At 41.4% G+C, this 17,186-nt stretch overlaps 1 protein-coding gene across 1 annotated transcript in view; it reads right to left on the reverse strand.

Moving 5' to 3' along the window:
- The window catches only part of SPON1 (spondin 1), a 248,651-nt gene that overhangs the window by 216,505 nt on the left and 14,960 nt on the right, over positions 1–17,186 (reverse strand). The window contains exon 2 of the mRNA XM_025848450.2: positions 13,794–13,900. Coding sequence (XP_025704235.1) covers positions 13,794–13,900 — 107 coding nt within the window. The remainder of the gene's footprint in view (positions 1–13,793; positions 13,901–17,186) is intronic.

Genomic DNA, 17,186 nt, shown 5'->3' on the forward strand with positions numbered 1-17,186 from the left:
CTATTTATTAAATGCCTACCATGTACCAGGCACTGTGATAGTGCTGAACAAAGCAGTGCCCCTACTTTCATGGAGTAGACACTGTAGTGAGGAGAAACAGTGAATAAGCCCTCAAGTTATAACATGCCAGGTGGTGACAAGTGAAAAGAAGAGAACCAAAGCAGGGTAAATGGGATTGAGTGATGGGGGTATTGTTTTATAAGATATGGTCAGAAATGGACTCTTTGACAAAAATGACCTATGAATCGAAACCCGAAAGAAGTGAGGGAGAGAGCCTTTTGGATACCTGGAGGAAGAGCATCCTGGGCGGAGGGAAGAGGAAATGAAGAGTCTCTGAAGCACGTATCAGTTGCTTAGCTGAAAATAAAGGCTCATTCAATCTGCAGATGACGTAAAGCTGTGAGGACAGCAATGAACTATGTTGGATAAAAGATGCCAAATCTAGAAAATCTTGAAATGCTGAGAGATGAGCCATGTTGAACAAGAAATGTATTAGGGCAAAAATCTAAGGTCTTAAACTTTATTTCAAGAAGGTAATTGCACAAGAATGGGATTTGCAAGTTGTGGTTTAGCAAACAGGCGGTAAATGGATGAGAACTCCTTCCAGCCAATACTCTGGTCTCCCCCAAAGAACTATGGAACATCAGGTATCAGCGGGGGGCAACGGGAGGGATAGCTTTGTGTCCAAGGGGGTTCACCAAGACAAAGTAACTTGGCAAAGGTTATGCATTCTCTCTAAAAGTAAGATCTGAATCAACTCCTACTCAAATTCCTACTTGATCAGATGTGACAGAAAGTGATATAATAATATACATCAAGAGCTTAAAAACTATCTGATACAGAAACTTGTGGTTCTATCCCATGGAAATGATCTAAAATATAGAAAAGTAATGTCCACAGGGAAGGAATTTTTGTCTTTTTGATCATAGCTATATTCTCACAGCCTAGAACATAACTTGTACATACTAGTCTTAATAAATATTTAATAAATATTTGTGGAATGAGTAAAAAAGGATTTCTTTATAAAAATTTTTTCTAATATTTTAAAAATTTACCGAAATTTCCTACAATAGGCTACTGTTTAAGTAAACTATGATCCATTCACTCTTTGGATTGAACTCTATTTTAAAAAGGAAACAGATGGTTTAAATGTTTGTAACACCAGAATTAAGATCTGTCACATAAAGTAATTAGACCTGGAATGAAGAATAAAATGATTATTCTCATTTTAAAGATGAGGGGATTGTAAGGCCACACATTGACTTACTGGCATTTTCAAGCTACTTATTACATATGTGATAAAAATTCTTTTGAAGAAGACATGAACAAATGGAAAGATATTCCATGCTCATGGATTGGAAGAATTTATGTTGCGAAAATGTCCATACTATCCAAAGCAATCCTCAAATTCAATGCAATCCCTACCAAAATACCAACAGCATTTTTCACAGAACTAGAATAAATACTAAAATCTGTATGGGAGCACAAAAGAATAGCCAAAGCAATCTTGAGAAAGAACAAAACTGGAGGTATCACAATCCTAGATTTTAAGATATGCTACAAAGCTGTAGTAATCAAAACAATATGGTATTGGCACAAAAATAGACATGTGGATCAATGCAACCAAACAGAGAGCCCAGAAATAAACCCACACTTACATGGTCAATTAATCTATGACAAAGGAGGCAAGAATATACAATGGGGAAGGACAGTCTCTTCAATAAATGGTGTTGGTAAAACTGGACAGATACACAGAAAAGAGTGAAACCAGACCACGTTCTAACACCATACACAAAACTAAACTCAAAATGGATTAAAGACCTAAATGTGAGACATGAAACCATAAAATTCCTAGAAGAAATCACAGGCAGCCACTTCTTTAACATTGGCCTTAACATTTTTCTAGATATGTCTCCTGAGGCAAGAGAAACAAAAGCAAAAGTAAACTATTGAGACTACATCGAAATAAAAAGCTTTTGTACAGCAAAGGAAACCATCAACAAAATGAAAAGGCAACCTACTGAATGAGAGAAGATATTTGTAAATGATATATCTAATTAAAGGTTAATGACCAAAATATATAAGGAACTTAGACAACTCTACATCAAAAAACAAATAATCTGATTAAAAATGGGCAGAAGAACTGAAGAGACATTTTTCCAGAGAAGACATACAGATGGAAAGATATTCAACATCATTCATCATCAGAGAAATGCAAATCCAAATGACCATGGGATGTTACCTTACACCTGTCAGAATGACTAGAATCAAAAAGATAAGAAATAACAAGTGTTGGCAAGAATGTGAAGAAAGGGAACCCCTTGTGTACTGTTAGCAGGAATGCAAATTGGTGCAGACACTATGGAAAAACAGTATGGAGGTTCCTCAAAAAATCAAAAATAGAATTCCACTACTGGGTACCCAAAGAAAACAAAACCCACTGGGGCGCCTGAGTGGCTCAGTCGTGAAGCGTCTGCCTTTGGCTCAGGTCATGATCCCAGGCTCCCTGCTCAGTGGGAAGCTTGTTTCTCCCTCTCCCGCTCCCCCTGCTTGTGTTCCCTCTCTTGCTGTCTCTATCTCTGTCAAATAAATAAATAAATAAATAAAATCTTTAAAAAAAAAAAGAAAAAGAAAATAAAACCCACTAATTTGAAAAGATATATGCACCCTTATATTTATTTCAGCATTATTTACAATAGCCAAGATATGGAAGTAAGCCAAGTGTCCATCGATATATGAATGGATAAAGAAGATGAGGCATCTCTCTATATAATGGTATATTGCTCAGGCTTAAAAAAAAGGTACAAGATCTTGCCATTTGTGATAACATGCATAGACCTAGAGGCTATTATGCCAAGTCAGACAGAGAAAGACAAATACCACATGATTTCACTTATATGTGGACTCTAAAAACAAAACAAATGAATAAACAAAAAGCAGAAACAGACCCATAAATACAGAAAACAAACCGATGGTTACCAGAGGGGAGGGCTGGGGGGCGGGGATGGACAAAATGGGTGAAGTAGAGTGGTAGATACAAGCTTCCAATTATGGAATGAATAAGTCACAGGGATGAAAGGTGCAGCATACGGAATATAGTCAATGGTATTTTTTTTTTTAGTTATTATTTTTTATTGAAGCATAGTTGACACACACTGTTACATTAGTTTCAGGTGTACAACATAGTGATTTGACAATTCTATATGTTATGTTGTCCTCACAAGTGCAGCTCCCATCTGTCACCATATAACGCTATTACGATACCATTGGCTATATTCCCCACACTGTACCTTGCATCCCCATGACTTATTCATTCCATAACTGGAAGCATGTACCTCCCACTCCCCTTCACCCATTTTACCCAATCTCTTACCTCACTCCCCTCCGGCAACCATCAGTTTGTTCTCTGTATTTATGGGTCTGTTTCTGTTTTTTGTTTGTTTGTTTTTTATTATTTATTTATTTAGTTTAAAGATTTTATTTATTTGACAGAGAGAGACACAGAGAGAGAGGGAACACAAGCAGGGGGAGTGGGAGAGGGAGAAGCAGGCTTCCCGCAGAGCAGGGAGCCCGATGCGGGTCTCAATCCCAGCATATTGGGATCATGACCTGAGCCAAAGGCAGGCGCTTAATGACTGAGCCACCCAGGCACCCCTGTTTGTTTTATTTTTTAGGTTCTACATATAAGTGAAATCATATGGTATTGTCTTTGTCTGACTTATTTCACTTAGCATAATACCCTCTAGGTCCATCCTTGTTGTCACAAATGGCAAGATCTCACTCTTTTTATGGGTGAGTAATATTCTATTGTATAAGTATACCACATCTTTATCCATTCATCTACTGATGGACACTTGGGTTTAGTCAATGGTATTGTAATAGTGCTGTATGGGGACATATGTGGTGAACTCAGCACAATGTACAGAGTTATCAAATCACTATGTTGTACACCTGAAACTGATATAACGTTGTGTGTCAACTACACTCCAATTAAAAAGAAAATAAAAAATGTAAAAGTGAAAATAGGGGCTCCTGGCTGGCTCCATCAGAAGATCATGTGACTCTTGATCTCAGGGTTGTGAGTCTGAGCCCCATGTTGGGTGTAGACATTACTTAAAAATAAAATCTTTAAAAATAAATAATAATAAAAGTGAACAATAAAAATGAGAGGATTGCAAGGTTACATAGTGCTTACTGGCATTTTAAGCTACTTAATACATACTTGATAAAAGTTCTTTGGGGGCAGTAACAGTTATATATAGTCTGCTAAACAATTCCACAACGTATGTAAAAATGATTTCCAGACCTTTAGAAAGATAGATGTGGAAACAATACTAGTTCCCATGCAAGAAAGCGTGAGACCAACTAATGCCCACAAACAAGTGGGAAGGGCCAGAAATTCCAGCAGCAAGTCATCCATCAATTTGGAAAACATTTATCAACCGGCCAGAGTGCCAAGTCTTAGGGAGGCCGTGGGAATACAGAGATGGCCATGGCCCAGATTTCTGTCGGTCTGCAGACTCATGGAGGGGAACAGGGATTTAACACATCAGGGCCAAAGGGTGTGAAGAACTGGAATAAAGGGAGGTGCCGAGCATGTGAGAGCTCAGAGATGGGGAAGGGGCCCAGACTCCAAAGGGCATGGAAGTCGGACATGGGGGTGGGGGAGGACCTGTGAGGTGATAAACCTCGTGTGCTCTCTGGAACGACCCTGAGAGGATTTTAGGGGACAAGTAGTCGACTTCTGTGTGCCCCTCCCGCACTTCTGTTCCCAGAGCTACATGAGATGCTGAACAGACGAAATAGCAGTCTGTTCTCACGTGTTTCCATCCCTGTCCACGGCCGTTTGTGGCCCTGTGCCCTTTGTCACATTTCTATTTCACTCTAGTATTACGTCACCTATGTGATGTGGATGAGAACAGTGCCCACCTCATGGGATGGGTCAGAAATAAACAGCAAATTAGTACATTTATTTATTTATGTGACAAGTGTGTGCTGAGTGCCTGTTGGGTGTGCTGTCATGAAAGAAACAGACGGTCCTATTTTCATGGAACTTACAGCTAAGAGGGAGAGAATTAACCAAACAACTAGACTAGTTCGTACCTGGAGGTGATAGTCGTGGTTTCCCCGTCTGTTCATTCCCCCAGTGTGCAGACTTTGTCAAAGTATCATTTGAACCAGTTTTCGGTGAAGCTGCTGTGTGCGAGGAGGTCACAAAGCCAGTCATAGAGCCCCGCCAACCACCTAACACCCTCACTGACCAGAGTTTTGCATTTATTTACTGGGTATCCTGGATCCAGCAACACTGAAGTTTTTCCATTTTACTTCAGAGCTTTCTCAATCATATGCCAGTGAAGATAGAAAGAGTTAGACAAGACGGTCTCCCCCCTCACTGGTGGAGTTGCACAGACAGCGTGTTGGTTATACCTCAGATGGGATGTCTGCTCACATCTCCAGAGGGATGGGGTTTGTGATTCACCGGCCACAGAGATGTGGAAAGGGCACCGAGCTGCTGGCTCAGGAGGAAGAGACATTGATTGAGTGTCCATTGCATCCCGGAACTGTGTTGGGGATTCTACATAAATTATCTCCTCCATTTCTCAGACGAGATTGGGCGCGTTCAGGGTGGTATGGCCGTAGACAATCTCCTCCATTTCTCAAAATAACCTCTATCATCCCAATTTTATAGATGAAGGAACTAAGATTTCAAAGAAATTAAGTGACTTCTTCACCCAGCTGGAAGAGGCAGAATTTGAGCCCAGGTCTGCTGACTCCAAAACCATGTTCTTTCTACATACCCAGTGTATATTGTAAATAGAAAAGTTAAGTTAGAATTGAAAGAATAATGGGACACGCGGTCCTTTTTGAAGAAGAAAATCAGCCTAGAAATAGGAATGCTTTCTTCTGTCTAATAACCCATAATAAACCAGCAGCATAATAACACAGTCAAATTCCAAATGACCACCTCTAGAAATAAAGGAGCTAACATATACATACACGTGTGTGTGCATCTGTGTGTGTATGTGTGTGTGCAGAGAGAGAGAGGCTTTGGTTTAACCCTGTAATTTAATTCTTGAAATTAATAATAAGGCAATGCTCACAGATACTAACAAAGATTTATGTGTTGTGTTCATTGCAGTGGCTTTTTTAGGGGTAAACAGAAAAAAATAAAAAGGAAAACTGGAACTACCTATCTTGCCCAACAAGAGGAATGGCTGAATAAATTATAATTCAATGGAATAGTGGAGTATTATAAAGCCATTAAAATTCATGCAGTGGAATAATGTTTAATTGCATTGAAATATGCTCATAATATAATGTTCATGAAAAATAAAAGAGGATATAAGACCCTATATATAGTTTGGTTCCAATATTTTTTGAACAACTACATATATGCATCTATATTTAAAATCCGGGAGGAAACATACCCAAATGTTAGTAATGATTATCTGTAAGATGACATTTTTTATTTCTTCTTTATCCTTCTCTGTATTTATCCTTTTCTGTATTTCCCAACACAAAACAAGGGTGTGCTCTGTTGCTCCAGTCCCCATAGAGCATCTGGTTCTCAGACTCGGGACTTGCTTGCTTGGAAGGAAAGTGCTTTTCGTCCTTCCTGGTAGCAGACACCAGAGACTGGGGCTATGGAAGCCTGAGGACCCAATGTCTACCCCAGGCATTCACAAGGCAAGCTGCTTTTCACTCTTCTTACAAATGATTTTAGATTTTAGTAATTTTAAAAAAGAAAGCTACGGGTCGAACAAGAGGTATTGTCATTGCTTTTAAAATGTGTTATTTGATGGTTCTTTTAGAATCACATCTCCACAGAGGCATTTCATACCAACTGAGTTCCTGAAGGGAAGAGGTTGGCATAGCATGTCTTTCATCCCCTGGTTCATTCATTCATTCATTTGTTCATTCATTCATTCATGTAAGAAAACTTACTGTGTCCTTGCTGGGCTCTCTGTACTAATCAAAGACGATATAGTGAAACATTAAATAGGGAAAGTTTCAAAATAGAGGTCTGAGGAAAGAGTAGAGTAGTCTTCACACATCCCCTTCATCTTCACCCCTTGGCCGCCTGTAAGCCTCAACCACCCAAAGAGACAACTCAAAGTAATCACCTCTATAAATGTTCTTTCTCTCCTCCCAAATCAGCACTCATGCCTCACTTCCTCAAGATGCCTGTTTTCTTATCTGCACACACGCAGCAATTCTAGCATCTAGCATGTTGCAATATGGTTCTTTCTATATAGTTCTTATCTGCTTTCTTAATGTGCTTCCAGAAATCCAAGTCTCTCTTCTTGTTCATGTGCAGTTGGCTTACTCTATTGTCACAGGGAGGAAATGATAGAACTTCCCTAGGGTAAACAAAGGAGACTACCCCAATATTTAAAGAAGTAAATATCTGGGTGTTCCTATAACCCACTTGGGATCCTCCAGTGTACATAGCATACCAGGGCTGGGAATTTCTGTGGTAGATCTTGACCTCCTGATATCAGGGGCCAGGACTTAATTATCCGTCTCAGTATGCTTCGAGCCTAGTGTGTTGCCTTTCACATCGCTGGTAATTAGTGCTTTCACTAATTCACCTCAGCCAGCATTTACTGAGTGTTCACCATGTGCCAGGTATGGGGCTGATTGTTAGAAATATACTAGTGAACAAAACAGATACAGTTTTGCCCAACAATTTGGTAGGGGCAGAGTAATATTGAAAAAATAATCCTACAAACAAATACATAACTCTAAGTTATAAAAACCACTCGGAAGGAAAAGTACAGAGTGCTATGAATGCTAAGGAACTATCTGAATGAACGAATGAAAGAAAACACTATATTTTACACTGTAATATTCATTCACTAGGAAGGTGTACTCTATATAGAGAGAGAATATTGTAAGCTTTCTCAGGATGGATTAAGAATCCCATAAGACAATCTAACTCCTGTGTTTATGCTCCTATGACGTGTCCTAAGACCTCATTAGTTTTTCATATCTCATAGGTGACTCGTTCTGAACTTAAAGGCAACCAAAAATCCTAAGGTATTTTGTTGCTGTTTGTTTAATGTGCTGCCATAAATTCAACTATCTCTTTTTGTATACGTTCAATTGGTTATTTGGATCTAAGTAGGTGGCTTTCTGTGTTCCTCCATTAGCTTTCATCTTGCTAGATCTGGTCTATCAACTTGACCTATGCCAAATCTATGATTGGGGGATTGCCCTAATCCTAGTCCTGACATGGGAATATATAGTGCTCTTCACATCACCGGGTGTGGTTACCACGATGAAATGCCCATATCAGGTTGTTGAAAGGAGTGCTGAGTGGAATTTTATAATCACCTTTGCAATACATATCAAAAACATTAAAATGTCCATATCCTTTGCATTTGCAATTATAGTTCTGGGAATCTATTCTAGCAAAATATTACCAAACAAGGAAAAACATATGCAAAAGGTGTTTTTACTCCATTATTTATAACAGTGAATCACAGATTGAAAAATCCTGGTATCCTTTAAGGGGCATGATTAAGCTTAGGTGGCTATAACAAGAGAAAATTTTCCTATAAACTAAGAAAGTTCCTAAGAACAGGCTTGCAATGGCATTTTATTTTTAGAAAAGTGTGTCTAAACCTCTTTGAGCTTCTCACATAGCTCAGGACCCATTAGATGCTAATACAGATTATTAATGAAGAAAAAATGGAAAACAGGTTAGACACAGGTGATTAAGAATATGGAATAATTAGTTATTAAAAAGATACTTGTTTGTATGGTATTGATAAGAGATCTTCTCAGGCAAACAACCCTTTATAAATGAGGCTTTCTTCCTTTGATTGGCAGACTATTACCTAAGCTGGTTGATGCATATGGGCCTTAAAAAAAATAAAGGGATGGTATTATAAATTAGCAGCTTAATATTTTGTCAATAAATATTTGAGTGCCTACTCCATGTGGGGCACAGTTGGAGGTACTGGGATACGGCAGCAAACAAGACAAATAAAAATCCCTGTCTCATGGAGCTTATAATTTAATGGAAGGGGGCAGAGAACACTCAAGTTGACAAGCAAAATGGCACATCATGTGCCAATAAAGGCAACAGGACAAAAATTAAGTGGGGAAGAAGGCTAGGAAGTCCAGCCCAGGAAATGAAAGAGGAGGTGGGAGGAAGTTTCAAATAGGGTGATCCAGATGGCCTCCCTGAGAAAGGGACATCTGAGCAGAGACCTGAAGGAAGTGGGAGAATGAGCTGGACAGTTGGCTGGGCCATGAGCATTCCAGGGAGCAATTGGGTTTTAGCAATACAATTTTAAGGATTAGTGGGTTGCTTTTGTGCAGACAGTCCATACCCTGCATTCCTTGTCACTTTCAATTAACCATAAGTACACCCAGCTCACTCATCAAAGAGGGAGTCCCATGTCTCTCCCTTCTGGCAGCCAGAGACAGATACCCTAGTTGGTGCAGGCTGCCATGCTGGACCCGCTGCTGGAAGCAGAGGAGCAGCCCACCCCCTTCTCCTTGGGCCTTCTGCCACCTGGTGAGAGGGCCACCCTCTCCCCAGCCGCCCCATTCCCTCCCCTGCCGAGTCTAAAGGGGCATTAAAATTGACATTTGTTTGTACCCAGTGAGTCTGTACGCCCTGTGTAAGGGCTCACTCATGTAGAAGCAAAATCACCCACTCTCAGAGCCACTTTTTAGAACTAAGAATGTAATCTTTGACCAGATTTAAAGAATAGGAGAATTTTGTCGCTGTTGTGAAGTCCTCAAAATTGTTGTGTCTTTGGAGTGAGGATGTTAATGAAGAAGTAGATCTAAATATTTGTTAACCACTCTGTGTATGTTTTTAAAATCACCATGGCGTTTGTAGTTTCTGGTCACCAGCTCGTGTCCCCGCCGCCGACTCGCTGCCAGTTGGTGGCAGAGGTAAAGGTAAGGTACAGTTCCGGGGAGGACACCGTCGGCTGCAGGGCGGCAGGACTGTGTCTGCTTTTCTCACCGCCGTTACCTCCAGGGACTACCTCAGTGCCTGGCATGTGGGAGACGCTCCATAAATGCTCAGGAATAAACGAAGATGACAGCTTTGGTAGACAGAGAAAAGACATGTAGGCTCGAGGGGGAGGGGCACGTACAGAAACCCTGGTGTCTAAAGCAGGAGAGGGAAGACGGATGGGCTGTGATTCTCCCCCTCCGACCTCTAAGACAAGGGGAACTGAAGTGGAGTGTGCATTTAACACGAGGGCGGGGGGGCGCGGGGGGGGGGACAGGAAGTATGAGGACCTCACTGGCACACGGTTCGGCCCCTCTCCCCCATGTAGATGTTGGATTACTTTGGTCAATTTACTTAGTACCTTGGAGACTCTGTTCCGTCCTCTGGAAAATGGGGGTAACAACACTGACCTCACAGGGTTGCTGTAAGAACTAAGGAGGATAATGCATATAAAGCCCTCGGCACAGAGACTTCCGCCATAAAAAAGTCAGAGTAGACCCTCACGTTTTCACTTCACACCGACACACTGAGAGACAGTGTAGATCGTGGTTGGGAGCAGGGATCTGGAGCCAGACTGGCTGAGTCTGAATCCCAGCTTTATCACTCAGAGCTGAGTAGTCTTAAGAAAGTTGCTTAATTGCTCTGTGTCACAATTCCCTCATCTGTGAAAAACAGGACAATGATGCCTATCTCATTGCATTGCTCTGAGGATTAAATCAGTTAATAAATGTAAACCACTTAGAACACTATCTGGCACAGAAGCATTATTACTGTCTGCTCGGCGTTTCTCGTATCTGTTTCCCACTTTGATTCCTCCAGGGCTGGGGGAAGTAACGAGACTATGAGGGAGCAGACGCATATGTTGCTCTTGTCGGATGGGCTGGATCCAGGTCTCATTTCAACACTGGTTCGCAAACTCCAGCAGACACTGGGTTCACCCTGAGGCTTGTTAAAGCACAGGTCATGGAGACCCCCAGTCCTCAGAGTTTCTCATTCAGTAGGTCTGGGTGGGGTTTGAGATTTTTTATTTCTAACAAGTGCCCAGGTGGTGCTGAGGCTGCTAGTCCAGGGACCACACTCTGAGAACCATCGTGATGTAACAAGAAAGGATGTCCAAAGCTCCAAAAAAAGGAAGAAGGAAGGATGTGTAAAGAGATGGGAGTTCTGGAAAATTCCAAATAGGACTGAGCAATGGACACTAGTGGAAAGAATATGTGTTCATTTATTCATTCAACAAACATCTACTCACTCTCCACTGTGAGCTGGGCCCTTTATTCACCCATCATTTGAAAGGACCAAGATTTAGGGGAGTAGAAACGACAGTGAGTTGGAGAAGACTATCAATGTATCAAATTAAAACAGTATAGCCTTTAAAGAAAGAAGCCACATAACTCCTCACGCCTGACTCCACATCCTGTCCCCATTAAGCCTAACTCGGGCATCGTTTGTGTGTGTGTATCATTTGTGTGTGTGTATCGTGTGTGTGTCTGTGTGTGTGTATCATTTGTGTGTGTGTGTATGTGTGTGTGTGTAGTAGAATATACATAAAATTGACCATTCTAATATTTTAAGTGCACAGTTCAGTGACATCAAGTACATTCACATTTTCATGCAGTCATCACACCTGAACCCCTCCAGAATGTTTTTTCATCTTCCAAACTGAAACTCTATACCTGTTCATCAATAATTCCCTGTTCCCTCCTCCCATGCATCCCCTGGCAGCTACCATTGAACTTTCTGTTTCTCTGGATTTGACTGCTCTCGGTCCCTCACGTAAGTGGAATCATACAGCATGTGTCCTTTTGTGACTGGCTTATTCCACTTCACACAGTGTCTTCAAAGTTCACCTATGTTGTAGCATGTGTCAGAATTCCCTTCCTTTTTAAGAATTTATATTGCAATGTATATGTATACACCATGTTTGTTTATCCATTCTTGCATCAGTGGATGCTTGGGTTGTTTATACCTTTTGGCTACTGTGAAGAGTGCTACTATGAACATGGGTGTACAAATATCTGCTTGAACCCTGATTTCAGCTCTTTTGAGCATATACCTCTAAGCATCATTTTAGAGCAGATAAATTTTGTTTGGGTGAAAATTAAGGTCACACATCCCCCATCCAACCCTCTACCTCTTCCCTTTATAGAACATTACCCCTCCAGACACTCAGGCACCCAGATCTCTCAGCTGTCTGAATCTGAAAAATCATCTACACCTCCAGGTAAATTAGCACAACAGGGACCAGGGGAATATATCTCAATGCTTTGTGGGCTGAATGCATGCATGAATCTCCCTTTCATTATGATGACAACCTTACCAACACACTGTCCAAACACACTCGTGCCAGGAGCTTATTCAGTACTATTCAGAGATTAAACAATTTAGTCTCTGGAATCAGACACCTGGTGGAGGAACCTGGCCTTACTATTTCCTAGCTGTTAAAGCAAATGATTTAATCTTGCTAGTTTCAATTTCCCGATCCATAAAATAGGAATACTAGTTCCTATCTACTTGGTTGTTTGGAGAATCAAAGTGAGATGAGTTGTACTAATTAAATTGAGATAAGATAAACCAAAATAAGGTAAAGAACTTAACCTAAAGCCTGGCATATGGTCAGAACCCAACAAATATTGGGCATCGTTAGTATTATATTATAATTGGGTAACGTCTTCAGATATATGCCAAGAAAGTTCCTGCTACCTAAGTACACCGAAGGACATTACAATGAGCACAGAATTAACACTAGGCCAGAGGCCCAGAAGCCTAAACAATGGACTTTTTTTTTAAACATGGGATTCAAAATTACAAGCTGGCTACAAAAGATTAAAAGATGTCTTTGGACGGGGAAGATATTTTGGGGCAGGGTCCTCTGTGGCACCCACAATTGCACCAGAGTCCCCAGCAGTTAACTATGGGTGTAAGTACTTTTGAGGGTTTTTTTTTTTTTTCTTCTCAGTTTGCAAATGGCAGATAAAAAACGGATTCTAGAACAATGGAAATTTAAGATAAGAAATGGTTACAGCCAATTTGGCCAGGCCTCCTCCTAGGACGGCCCCAATCCTTCTGGGACATGTTCTGACGACTGGACGGCCTTTTTTCTAAACCTCTGAAAGGGGATGATGTTCCCGCCATTTCCCTTGGAAGAATATTCCACGGTGAAATATGACTCAGGGCCCTTGCCTTTGCGATTCTCTTTCTTCTCTTGACCCACTTTCGTCTTGCTGTGCCCTTTTGTACAAAGTCAAACGCAGCCTCCCCTGGCGGAGGTTGTTCTGTGAGGACTGACATTTAAAGACCATTACCACCTCTCACACTCAGCCCTGTTCATTTAGCCAAGCAAAGCATGTTTAATTCTTTTAATCTCCTCTCGTAAATCAATCTCTTCGTTCCCTTAATAGTCCTTCTCCTATGCTCCGTATTCCTTCCGGTCTGGCCATCCTAAGCTCTCGTTCCATTTACACTTGAGAATGGCCAGTCAGTCACAAAATGGCTCTCAGGAGAAACAGCCGGGCCCGCCAGGGCTCCGAGTGCTCACACAGTGCTGGGCTGTCTGCTGTCTGCAGGCACTGTGAGCCCAGAGAAGAGCCCTGCCTGCTGGCCGGACCCGAAGGCCTTCAGGCATTTGCTGCCTCCTCCATTATGCATCTTTCTGATGGACCTGACCCACCCTGCCTATGGTCAAGGGAAGTGCCCGAGAAGCCACCTCAGGCACTTGGGTCTCTTCTGTCACTCAAGCTCCTCAGTATGTCCACCTTCCACCTGGCTTCCACCCATGAGGGCACGAGGGCCACAGAGGATCCCAGAGGGGTCTTACCTGGAAGGTCCCAGCGTGGTCTTCTTCCTTATCACCCTCTCTGTTCTCTTTGAGGGCAATTAAGGTGAATCCTCTGAAGTAGGAGGGAGGGGCAGCTGAAAGCGTTACTGTGGAGAGAGAGGAAAGCAAATTAAGAGCACAGGAATTAGCTGCTTCCATCTGACAAGCGGATGTTTGCGAGTTCTCCATCAATACGCCAGATCTGTGGGTTGGAGGGACTGCGGACGGTGGAAAAGCCTCATCCCTTTGAGAGTTGTGAACTGTTGCCCTCCACCCTGCTCCCCCTTACATTTCAGAGCTTGCGAAATGCCTCAGCTATGATCTCAGTTGGGCCTCCCTGAACCAACAGAGGTTCGGTGAGCTCCTTCCTAGTATCCACAATTTGATAAAGATAGTCCCTGGTCAGCAACCCCTGTCTTGACAGCTATCTAATGTCACACTTCCATTAGACTGGTCCAAGAGAAATCTAGCCTCTCACAGCAGAAACTCCCTTACGAAGTCCTTGGGCGGGGAGAGACTGCTGTGCGTTTTCCAAAACATACTTCCTTGTTCTTGTGGGCTCTCAGCTAGACCACATTCCCAGCCTCCCCTGAAGTTAGGTCTGTTTGCACCCTTGTTCTGCCAAGGGAAAGCACAGACAGACATGATGCTTACCACTTCCTGCCTGGCCCACACAAACTTTCCACGGGATCCTCCACTCTTCCTTTCCCACCTATGGCTGCAGAATGCAGGGGATCCAGCAGAAGACTCTGGTGTCCTGGGAGAAGTGGTGGAGTCACAAGATGGGAGGAACCTGGGTTTCTGAATAACTACACAGAGAATCACCCACTGACCAGAAACATCCATATTATACTTTGCATGAACTGGAAATAAACTTATATTACAGCAGCTGGAGTTATGAATCTACATTATACTCTTCCTTCTCACATCTACCCAGATAACTATGTTTTCATGGAAATCTAGCGCAAGGGCCTTCTCAGCAATAATGGTCATTCCTTCCTTTGTATCCCCAATTTCCCGAGATGGAAATCCTTTACTGCACTTTTGGCACTGCATTGCAATTCTCTTTTTACCTGCCTTCTCCTCTGGACCATGAGTTATGCTGGAGAGGAACTCACTTTAATTCTCTTTGTATCCCTAGCACCTAGCACAGAGTCTGACATCTAATAAATGCTCAATTCAGGTTTCTTGATATTTATATAAGTTGAGATTTAAATTACTCTGTGGATCAAAGTGCTAAGATTCTGGCCTTTAAACATGGAATTATAGACTATTAGAGCCCCAAGCCTATCCCAAGGATCCTTCTATTTTCACAGACAGGAGACAAAGACACAGAGAAGTCAACAGACACCCCAAGGTAGTCAGACCATCCAGAGGCAGACTTAGGGCCAGACTCCCTCCCCAGCTGAACATTCCGCCCAGAATTGTACATAGTGAGTATATTTGGCATAGTATGGGTATTCCACAAGGGTTAAGTTTTGAAATTTTAAAAATCAATTCATGTAACATAACATTTATGTGATTCTGATAAGCAACCCCTTGTCTGGGAAGGATGTTCTAGTCTTCTAGTTTCAGTCCTAAACATAAAGGACCCCCAAACCCTAAAAGCTAAAACAACCGTCTTAGATAAGGCAGCAGTGGTCATAACGACATCTCAGGGAAAGACTCTGAGACACAAAGATTGCAAATCTCATGCTCTAATTGGTCAGTTCATCCCACAAAAGTAATAGAGCATTCTGATAGGCTACTGATGTCTAGAAAAGGTCAGATAGATCTTCCTAGCAAGGAAGAAATGGTGAGAGAAAAAGCACAGTAAAATGGAGTCAGGAAAGTATGGTGCTCAACACTGGCCAGCAGAAAATGATGACTATGATGTCAGAAGAAAGAGCTGAGATCTCTGAGGGACAGACTGACAGCCTTAGAGTAGGCTGAGGCTATCTAGAGTGGGGTGGCAATGAACGAACAAAAGAAAACAGAAACAGACTCATGGTTACAGAGAATAATCCAGTGGTTGTCAGACGGCAGAGGAGTGGGGGGGGGGGAAATAGGGGAAGAAGATTGAAAGGTATAAACTTCCAGTTATAAAATAAATAAGACATGGAGATGCCACATACAGCATAGGGAATACAGTGAATGATACTGTAAAAACTTTGTGTGGCGACAGATAGTAGCTAGATCTATCATGGTGATTGCTTTGTAATGCAGAGAAATGTTGAATCACTATGTTGTACACCTGAAACTAATATAATATTGTATGTCAACTGCACTTCAATTAAAAAAACTCTACAGGTGGGCGTAATAACAGCACTTACCTCCAAGTATCAGTGTGAAGCGTAAATGAACTAATACACGTAAAGTTCTTAAAATCCTGCCTGGAATATAACAGGCACTTAATAAATATTAGCTCTTATTATCAGTGATGAGATTATCACATTGCATTTTGTGGATAAGTGTTTGTTTACCTATTCGTTCAAGTCCTTCAAAAGCAAGAACCACATCTAAGCTCGGCACAGTGATTAGCACAGAGTTGTGCAATTAAGTTTACTGAATTATGTTCATGGACTAGTAAACTCAGTATTATAAAGATGTCAGTTCTTCTCAAATTGATTTATAGATTTAGTGCAATCTAAATTAAATTGCCATCATGATTTTTGTGAAATGACAGGTTGATTCTAAAAGTGTATGAAAAGGCAAAGGGTCAAGAATATCCAAGGCAATCTCTAGAAGTGAAAAGTTGGTGGGCTTGTACTATCACATATCAAGACTTATGCAGCTATAGAAGTTCAGCCAGTGTATTCTAGCAAGGAAAGGAAAAAAGGCCAATTGTATAGTTTGGGGTCCAGAAAAAGTTCCACAAGTACCTGGAAACTTGATGTGTGATTAAGGATGTATACTGCAGAGCAGTTGGGGGAAAAGACAATTATCTTCAACAGAGCTGCTGGGGCAACTGGTCAACTAGGTAGAAACAGGTGAATCTTGGTCTTACACATCATACACAAAATAAACTTCGCACAGATGGTAGAGCTAAATGTTTAGAACAAAACAACAAAGCTTTCAGAAGTTGGCCGAGGATAAAATATGAATGAACTTGGAGTCAGAAAGACTTTTTAACAGGACATTTAAAAAAAAAAAAACACTGACAATAAAGGAGGAGATATATAAATGGGATGATATAAAAATTTTGCTCAAGAAAAGACACCATTAGGAACAAGTACGGCAGAGTGTGGAAGAAGATATTTGCAACGTATTTAACCGCGATTGACTTTAATCCAAAGCATATAAAAACTCTTTCAGATCAATAAGAAAAAGATAGACAACCCAATAGAGAAAAATAAGCAAAACACATGAACTAATACTTCATAAAAGAAGGTGCCCAAATGGCCAAAACGCATA

This window comes from Callorhinus ursinus, unplaced genomic scaffold (genome assembly GCF_003265705.2).
Source record: "Callorhinus ursinus isolate GAN/ISIS: 27379988/994484 unplaced genomic scaffold, GSC_fseal_2.0 scaffold49, whole genome shotgun sequence".
In the NCBI taxonomy this organism is placed as follows: Eukaryota; Metazoa; Chordata; class Mammalia; order Carnivora; family Otariidae; genus Callorhinus; species Callorhinus ursinus.